This window comes from Tiliqua scincoides, chromosome 4 (assembly GCF_035046505.1).
Source record: "Tiliqua scincoides isolate rTilSci1 chromosome 4, rTilSci1.hap2, whole genome shotgun sequence".
NCBI lineage: Eukaryota > Metazoa > Chordata > Lepidosauria > Squamata > Scincidae > Tiliqua > Tiliqua scincoides.
The window spans coordinates 65,522,195-65,532,273 of NC_089824.1; the positions used below are offsets into that span (position 1 = coordinate 65,522,195).

General features: G+C 43.7%; 1 protein-coding gene across 1 annotated transcript in view; it reads right to left on the reverse strand.

The window, feature by feature from the left end:
• Positions 1–2,145: 2,145 nt before the first annotated feature.
• The window catches only part of CD226 (CD226 molecule), a gene marked incomplete at its 5' end in the record, with an annotated part of 19,522 nt that continues 11,588 nt past the window's right edge, over positions 2,146–10,079 (reverse strand). Inside the window, 3 exons of the mRNA XM_066624440.1 lie at positions 2,146–2,289; positions 4,373–4,427; positions 4,999–5,110. Coding sequence (XP_066480537.1) covers positions 2,146–2,289; positions 4,373–4,427; positions 4,999–5,110 — 311 coding nt within the window. The remainder of the gene's footprint in view (positions 2,290–4,372; positions 4,428–4,998; positions 5,111–10,079) is intronic.

A 10,079-nucleotide genomic window follows, 5' to 3' on the forward strand; every position in this document is an offset into this window, starting at 1 on the left:
AGTTTGTGTAAAAGTTGCTATATTCTCAGAAGTCAAGGAGGTAGTTGATTAAGAGTTTAGTGGTTGGGCATAGAGTTTCAAGTACCTTGTCCCACCAGCGACTTGCAAAACCATAATAAATACAATTATGTGTTTATAGATGACATTGCATAAGTGGAATACATTGCCTGATTTTGCATAATTTATACTGGTTGCAAACCCAGCCTTTTCTTGGTGCAGGATGTTGGTGCATTTACTATGGTGTACACACAGCTCTGACTATACTCAAGACTGTGATATGCCCAAAAGGCACATGCCCATCACCCTTCCTAAGTGTGGGATGGCACAATTGCCACATGTAAGCAGTATTACTTATGGTGGCCATAACTATGCCATCTGGCTTGCCCTGGTTCCTATTCAGGTCCAGATGCCTTAGTAGGACTTTAGGAACAATACCAAACAAATTAAAATTAACAGAATTGATGTGAGGCTTAGCCAGCCTCACAGCCAGATATTGTGTCATTAATCTTTCTGGTAACTCCCTTCACTCCTTCTTAAAAGGTAGAGAACTTAAAGAACATGTAGGCCTCAGCTCTCAGGTCTGTCTTTTGCTTTACTTCATTGATATTTTCTACCATTGCAGTCTTCCTTGTCTAGATCTCTATAAGGGGATACACACACACACACACACACACACACACACACACACGTGTATGTGTACACAGGTACCCTCTCTATCCATGGGGGTTCCATTCTGCCCCCCCAAGATATGGAAAACCATGGATATAGGGGAACCTTATGAAAATAGCAATCCCCGTATGCTCCCTGTATTAATTACCTACCTTTGCGTAGTCACACTTGAAGCACAAGTGTTCCTTGCTTTAACAAAGCAACATTCTTGCTTCACTGAAGAGTGACGTGCAGACAACCAGCCTGCATGCTACAAGGAGGAGACTAACTGAACATTAACAGTGTTTCCTGTTAATGTTTGGTTAGTCTCCCCCTAGTATGCAGGCTGGTTGCCCACATTTTTTTAGCTCAGCAAGAATATTGCTTTGTTAAAGCAAGAAACACCCATGCTTCAAGTGAGACTACATAAAAACTAAGGTACTGTAAGGAGCACAGGAGATCTGCAGGTAACTGAATCCGCAGATACCAGATCCATGGATACGGGGGGGGGGGCACCTGTGTGTGTGCGTGTGTGTATACAAATACACAGACACACATACACTTTTAAGTCTTTCTGTCTAGATGCCTGCAAGAGAGATATACACATCTTTGGACCTCCTCCTTGCAAACATATCAACGGGAAAGACTGTAAGGGTGTGTGTGTATGTATATACACATACATATACCAACATATATATGCATTGGTGTGTGTGTGTGTGTGTATATATATATATATATATACACACTGTATTTATATGTTGACCAGTGTTCTCTTTTCATCCTTTTCCACATTTGCCCATGTACCATTCCTGTTCTCATTTATTTTTCTCATATATAAACCTTTCAATAAATTATTCTGTTACCTCTGATTTGCCAGCGAGAGTCCTTGTGTTTTGGTTTTCTCCTGTGCTACAGAAAAGCAAACATTTGACATCTGCTGTTTTGCCTACTCCATGAAAACCTGAACAAGCATCTTATGGTGATGGCCTCCTATGGCAGGAGGCAAGAACTCCTGCAAAGACTATTCATTCCAAGCAAGAGGAAGACTGATGTTTTGGATGCTGGGCACTAAGTGCAGCCAGACAATTCCCAGTAACCAAGAGCATCCTCACCACTGCCCTGTTAGTCTTAAAGCAATGAGTGTGGGGGACAGCATTTGATCTACTAACTACTTGGCTGTAATGCTGCCAACTAGAAGCCGATTTCTATTATGCAGGCCTATTTTCAAGCCTGGAATAAGCACAAACCAGTTCTGCTGACATTCACAGAGCTGGATCACAGTCAAACGTGTCTCCCTCATATAATCATTAATATTTTTACCTCTCTATATGCCAACAACCTTTGCCCATTTACATTTTATAGGGGCAAGGAATTTCTTCATTTTGGATGAACGAAAGCTTATGGGGAGGGAGAAAGGAATCTCATTAGCAGAAACAAAACTTTATTCCAGAGGTTAAAAGCTGCTACATGTATAGTTCATTCACACAGAATGTGAACTCAGACTCCCTCATTTGTTTTGTGTGAGCCAACTCTGTAGTTGACATAAACCGGGTCCTGCACTGTTGCCAGTGTGCCTGCATTTCTTTCTCCATTGGCATTCTGTCTGACCTGGAAACCTGGTCTTCCATATCTGGTAGAGTCCTGGAGAAGAAGAAAAAAATGGAGACGATTGTGATGAGTAGTAATGATTCAGCAAAGTGGATAGCCTCTCTCTTAATAAAGATGCTCACAAATCAAGGCAAAGCAAAGGGAAGCTTCCCATGTTGCTTTCCATGAAAGGCACAAAACAAAATGATGCGCAACCCAGAAGTTGCTTCCGGGTGCACCTATGCACTCCCTGCATCATTAGCCACAGTTTGGGAAATGCAATGCAGCCAACGATGTGGGGAGGACACAGCAGTACCTCGGAAGCAACTTTTGGATTGTGCATCATTTTGTTTTGCCACTTCCTGGCCTCAAAAGGCCTGCAGTCCACCAAAAATTGGGTCGGGACTCACAGTTTGAGAACGCTGCCCTAGATCAGCTTTTCTTGGTGTTTGTCCCCCACTGTACCACTTCACATGGCCCACTTATTAGAAGTACCACCAGAAGTATGTGGTAATTATCACATCACTAGTTTCAGATGACAGATGAAAAGCAACAAATGCTGGTAAGAGGCTCAGAGCAGACAGGAGGGCTTTCTCGAGTACGTGAAAAGTGCAAGCTGGAGCTCTGCCTGCTGAGCTGCACCTTCTACTGCTGCTGGTCACGTTGTTGCTGATGTCGCTACCAGGTCGCAGGGGTTTGGGGGGGTCCCTTGAGTACCACTGGACACCATCTCAAGTATCACTGCTGGTACAAGTACCACTGGTTGAAAACACTTCGCTAGATGATTCTTCATCACTTGCAACCAGAGTGACATTGTTTTGATGCGGTTTGATTCTGTTTGAGAATCCCAAACAGTTTGAGAATCTCAATCTGCTGTTTGAGAATCTCAAAACTAATGAGACCAGCTTCCTTGTCTCATTAGGCCCCAAAACAACCATGGACAACACAATGGGTCACCAAGGTAAGACGTTTAGGAACCCCTGGTATAAGGAATGCTTTTGGGTATTCATGAAAACAAACACAAAACATAGCTAGTAGTTTGCGCTTTGCCCTAATTTGTACGTACATTATTAACAGCAATAGTAGTAATTTAAAAACTGCCAATGATAAAGGCTAGGCATGTACTCCCACAAAGCCCTTGCACATGTGCACGTACGTAAGTGACTTGATATTTATTGTTCTGCCCCTTTAGGATGTAACTTGGTAAGTTAACTTCAGGGTAAAGATGGGGAAGGTTTGCACTCTACCTGTTGGCTACCATCTACTGTTAACGTCAGTTCTCCGAACTGAAGAACCTTTACGTGTCCCCTCCCCGGCTCTACCTGACTTAATTAGAAAGAAATAGTGCTGAATCAGTGCACCGATCAGCAATGTCTAAATGCATCTCAAGGTTGGAAAAGAGATTTCTGTTGTAACTAACTGATCTCCTCTTCCCTCTCTTGGAAATGAAAAGGCTGAACAAAGAAAGCCAAATCCTTAGTCCTTCAGACTAATAGAGCTGTGCGGATATGCACCAGCCAAGCATCAAAAGCTGAATGTCTCAGCACATAGTAAGTAAAATAAAGCAGGATTAGCTCAGCCAAGGTATGCTCTTGGAGAAAAGAAAGCTCCACTCAGCAACCTCTGCATTCTCTTTGTGTGACCCACAAACACTGGTTTATTACAATGCCATTCAAGGATCAAGTAGGAGCATCATCTGTCCTATAAGCTTCTTAGACACAATTATTTCCTGGTCATTTGGAAGTGAACAGAGAGTGTTCAAAGTTCACTCTGCTGCGTTTCAACAACTGTCCCTCTTTCAAAGTGTGGAGCCAATTGTGTGGAAACCCAGCTGACCCAAAACATACTGTATTGTTTGTGTGTGTGTGACAGACAGACAGACAGACAGACAGACAGACAGACAGACAGACAGACACATCCTAAACAGGGTAACCAATGAGCAACTCTCCCTCCCTCTCTCACTCCCCACCTGCTAAGGTAACCCCCTTGCTTTCTGAAGTTTGACACAAGAGGCTTGATGGGTGCAGCTAGAGACAATAATACTTTTTTTAATGAATTAGACCCATTCCAAATGATGAAAAAGCATCCCAGAAAGAAATTTCATAGGGCAACAATAGAGTCCCCAGGCTACACTTACCTGTTTTTGAGCAACATTAAATGGTTTTGTTGTCACAGCTCGTTTCCTCTTCCTTCTGCTGACGCACATAAAAATGGTTATTGTTGAATTCGGTCCCAGGACCAGTTCCAAGCATCCTAGTGAAATCCTAAGAAGGACCTCAAAGAAGCAGCTTAGAACAAAACCCATAATTAATTTAAATTTGTCTGTAAGGATTTGGTCACATCTGTATACAGATGGACATTTTCAAATCTATTCGGTACCCCCTTTTGGCAATGATGCGCATCCCATCTTGAGTTACTTCTATACCAGCAACTGCCGCAAAGGAAGCAGGAAAACGTGCAAATGAACTTTTCATTGGTGTGAATCAATAGTGTTGCCCTTCCCATCTCCCTCTATATGCTTTCATGCCAGTTGTGAACAAGGCAATTTCCTATGCTTAAGAAGGGAGTATACATACATTCACTCAAATGCAGTCCCTTCATCCTATCCATGAGGTCAGTGCTAGTGCAAAAATCAGTGCCCATTTTTACCAGGCCGTATACAGAACAAATCAGAAAGAGGATGGGTAATGGCAATCAAGCCAGTGAAAAAATATAAGGCACATTTTACTCGATCTCCCAATATAGAACTAATTATCACCTTACTTTCTTTGTTGATGAACAGCCACAACAGAGGCCAGAAGTATTATTAGTAAAATGGTGGCAGTTACAGTACCCCCAGCAATGAAAAATACAGCCTGGTCATAATCCAAAGGCCCTAGAATAGGAAGAAGAAAAATATGGTTAGAAATGCTCATAGAAAAAGATAACCTATATGCAATCTGACCCATAGATGAAGTTTTAGTCAGCTTGTGGCTGTTGATCAGTACACAGAAATGTTTATGTCCAGTGATTTGACCTCTGTACAACTAAGGGCCTAATCTTAGACTTTGCCAGTGCAATACAGCAGAACCTAAACAGACGCCATTGTATCCTGCAGGGCCAGAGAAGCAGCCGGAGGTCTCCTCAGGGTAAGGGAACATTGATGGGTCTACACAGAGCTGCACCATCTATGCAGCTGGTGCAGAACTGAGTAAACACATGTAGGGCTCTGAGGCTTAGGAATAAGACCTACCACCTCTGCCACCTAAGCCTCTGCCACCATCCCAGTATCCTCCTCCTGCCAGCACAGAGGCTCAGCATAGACTGGCGCTGACCTCCCCGCTGGCACCTCTCCTCACCTGGACACCACAATGTGCCACTGTTGCTGGGACAGCGCACAGGCCACCATGTTGGATTGAACTGCCCATTAGCTTAAAGGCAAGATCCATTCAGTTTAACTGGCTTGGGGGATATGCTAATACAATTTAGAGGAAAATATGGCATGAATATATTTTTTTTTTATCATCATGACTGCCACTGGCAGCCTGAACCACAGATCAAGAGTTAATGGACAGAATACCAACATATTTCAATAAGTAGCCCTTTGTTGTCCATATGTCTGCTCTCTACCCACTGCATGGTGTTTTGGCCAGAGCAGACAATCCCACCCACACAACCGTGATGCGGCATGGCATGCCAGAACGAGACATCTAGAGGATAAAGAGGTCCAGAATAGTGTCCTGAATCCCGGGTCCATCTGGAAGAGCTTCATATTGGTCTCATGAACTACCACCAGGTAAGATGAATTAATTCACTTAAATAAGAATACCTTGCTACAACCATTTTATAAAACCATACTGGTTCATAGGCTGGCTTGCATGAGCTAGCATTAGTTGGACACATGCAGTTATGCTTATAAACATGATTTGCTCAGACAAGTTGCTTATGCTGGAGGCCCCAATTGTATGAACCAGTGCCTCTCTGTCTTGGGACTATACACAGGATTTCAGTGGCATGAGAAAACTCTCAGTGGTTTTATATTGACAAGAGAACAAAATCCTGAGAATCTCATCATCAAGCTGTAACACCTACTATATTTTGAACCAATTTTCAGATTCTTTCCCTTAACGAAACCTCATACAGACATCTATAACTACAGAAAGGTGAATTTCTTTTAAAAGCAAGAGATCGAGAAGACTTGCTTTGAGATATTGGTCTTTGCAGATTGTATTTGGAGATCAAAATCTCTAAGCCTCAGGGAGGATAACAACACATGCCAGGAGTCTTATCTCATTCATTCACACAAAAACCAGGTTAAGTAGATATTCCCAGGGTGATTCCTCAAGGCCATGTAAGTGAATATCAATTCTGAAGACTTCTCCAATGTTCAAATCTGTTATTAACTGAGTAATTATTTAAAAAAAAAATAGAGGCATCAGCAGTGCCTTTTCACAGATCACAATACCTCTTTCCTGGTGGAGATGCACTGTCATATGGACAGTAATTGCTGATTTCTAGCAGATCTGGTGAATGATAAGTCCTGCCTTGGAGCAGGAGATTATACTGCCTAGCTGTATGGCTCCTTTGTAGCTCAAAGTCTCAAAAAAATCTCCAAAAAAAAAAAAATCATAGATTTAACTTTTAGAGCAACAGCTATGCCTGGAAGCTCTTTGCTTCTTTATAGTGGCTGATGCCCTCCTGTTGTTCATGCTTCCTAAATATTTCAAATCTAACATAACTACCAATTTTAATGTAACAGCCATGATTTTCTAAAACAAGGTGCTGGCCCACCTCACCCCAGCACTGTCTGTTCTAGTGGCTGTCTGCTGGTATTCATTTGCATCTTTTAGATTGTGAGCCCTTTTGGGACAGGGAGCCATTTAGTTATTTGATTTTTCTCTGTAAACCGCTTTGTGAACTTTTAGTTGAAAAGCGGTATATAAATACTGTTGATTGATTGATTGATTGATGTACAAGTCAGAGAAGGTATGGCACTCTTCTCTTACATTTGCCCTCTCATTGAGAGAGAGAGAGAGAGAGAGACTATTAAATATGTTTTGCAGTCTGACTTTCTTTCCCTTAAGCACTGACCAAAAACTCAGTGGTTTTATATTGCCGTATTTTCTTTGCAGAATTCCAGAAATTTCACGGGTGAGTGGTTTCAACCTTTGATGCCCTGAATGGCAGGCGACGGCAGAAACACTGACAGGCCAGACAGTTACAATGCACTAAAACCAAACAAGTGGTTTGAGCTGCTCTGTTAAGAGGCAAGGTGTAGCTTGTTACATGGCTCGCCACAAAGGGTTGCACGAGGCACGCCAAGCGCCTGTGCTAAGCAGCAGCAACGACAGTGAGAAACCACAGTCTCATGTTCAGAGCAAGTGAAGGTGCTCTGGGACAACACATAGCTCTGGCACCCCTCTTGTGGTTTTCCCCACATGTCTGTTTTTCAGTGAAAATTTACTTCCAGTGATAGAGCTTTCAAACACTCTACCATTTCTCATGGAGCCTTCTCTTCCCTGTGCCCATCATTCAGCAGTCAGCACCAAGGAAGGCATCAGAAATATCTTTATTCTCGAGGACACTGACTATTACTTCATACAGGTGGAGGGTGGAAATGGATCTGGTGTTTTGGAAGAGTTTCAGCCCAATTCCATGCTAGCCTTACAATGAAGGATCTCGCCATCTGCTATTGTAAGGCCAGGGCCAACAACACAAAACCTGCTCTGCTGTTCTGTGAACTGTGGCTACCACTGCAAATGCCCAGAGGACATTAGCAGGCAACTCATGTAACTGCCAGTAAGTCAGTGTTGGCAGAGGATTGGGTGAGGGGCATAGCTGACTGGTGTCTGCCCTGGGTTTTTCTGTGAAAAACAGAAGTGACTTCTGATAGGACAAAACTGCTGTTTACAGCAGCATAGAGGCCCGCAGAGGGGGCTACAAGCCCCCCAGACTCTGAGGAAGGATAGTGTGGCCCTCCAGATAAGTTTAAAAACCCCTTGCTCCCAGTGATGCAATCACAGCAATGCCATCACTGCCCCTGCCCTGTCCCTCAAAGATTTACCTGGTTCCCAACCCGCCTGTAGGAGTGTGGGAACCACTGATGTAAACAAAACCGGGTGTTAAGATTTTTTTTTCCAATTTTTCCACTGAGAAAATTGTAATCCTTATTTTTCCCCCCAGAAAGAGTGAAACACTTTCTAAACAATTTTTTTAAAATAAAAGCTCCAGCATAAAACATATGCAAAGTAGATCACTAAGCAAGTGAATCAAACCACTTTTTATTTCAAATTAAAGGAAACGTAGAAAAAAAATCGCAATCCGTGCAAAGTAAATTACACCAGTAAGTGAAGCTGCTCAAAGGTAATGTGGAGAGAACAGAAAATTTATGCAAAGCAGATCATTCCAGCATGTGATCCAAAGCTTGCTCACACTCCCATAAACCCCTCCCCCCATAGTCATAGCACACAGGCAATCCTGCCTCTGATTTTTTCACCCTGTTCCACAGGTCAGTGAAGAGATTTAGGATCCTATCCTGCTGGCACCTAGCAGCACTGGAACAGGTGCTCCAGTGGTACTAAGCACTTTCCAGCAGTCACATAAGGCAACACACCTGAGCATGCAGACTGGCTACCACTGCAAACAGCAAGCAACCCCAGATGCCCACCAGCCTTGGTAAGTACATGTATGGGTAGGAGGGGGCGGACAGAGAAGCAAAAGGAATGGCAAGTTGGGCAGATTGGGACCAGGAAGGAGGTGGTTCAGTGGCAGTAGTGTCCATTGAATTCAAACTGCCTTTCACAGCTCAGTCCAACTTCACAGATCCATGTGAACTACAAAGGTCCAAGTAGACCCACAGGGCCAGCAGGAGCTTACCCCAGGACACAGAAAACTCCTCCACAGCAGGTGGGAGGGAGGCAGGGAGGATGGCGGATTAAGAAGGGGGTTGATTCAGGAGGAGCAGCATCAGGTGGGCTTCAGGGTTCATTCAACTGGCTCAAGGTCAAGTTTGTTTTGGTTACTGGTCAAGGGAAAGGTGAAGATGCTCAAACAATGGCCAGCAAGGAGAGCCACAGATGGATAAATGCTACTATTTCATCATGACTCAGCAGCAACCTGAGACATTTTGAAAGCCTGGGGGGGGCTAGACAGATCTACAACTGGGGGGGCCAGGGGTTCACCGCAGCCACTTTGAAGGCCTTGGGCCCTGCCACATTTGGCCAGCCCTTCCAATCTCATGCACATCCTGCCTCATTTCTTCTGCCAGGTCAATTGGAAGGAAGATAAGAGCAGAGAGCAACACAGCAAAAGCCTGCACCCAAGTCTGGGAGGAGGAAAAGGAAGTGGTAATGCAAGGCAAGGGCAGGAAGGAGCAAATAGTGACCAAAGTCAAAGCTTGTTTACAGTGTCTAGTACTGCAAACTTATACTGCAATGTATAGACCTATGACAATATTTTGTGAGGTTTAATTCTCAGTGCAAAACCAAGCCCATGAAAACCCTACTTTGCATTTTGCCACACCTGTTCCCAGTCACCTCTGTACATACAGATTCCTCTGTATGCTGCTGATCAGGATATTTTTGGCTATTTGAAAAGCCTTCTTCACTGCATTATCCCAACCAATTGGGCATCACATAGTGATGTCACAGTGCTAGTCAGTCAGTTTCAGCTGCATGACAACATCACTAAGGACTAGGCAAACTGGAGGAAAGTGGGAGGGAAAGATGAGGAAACACATTCCCACCACCAGGCAATCAAGCCAATGCTTATGACGGAAGACAGAGGAGCATTCACCTTCTCATTCCCAGAATTAATTGGGCTGTTTGACCGTGTGAGCCAAGCACTTGGAAAAATATTGGTGCGAA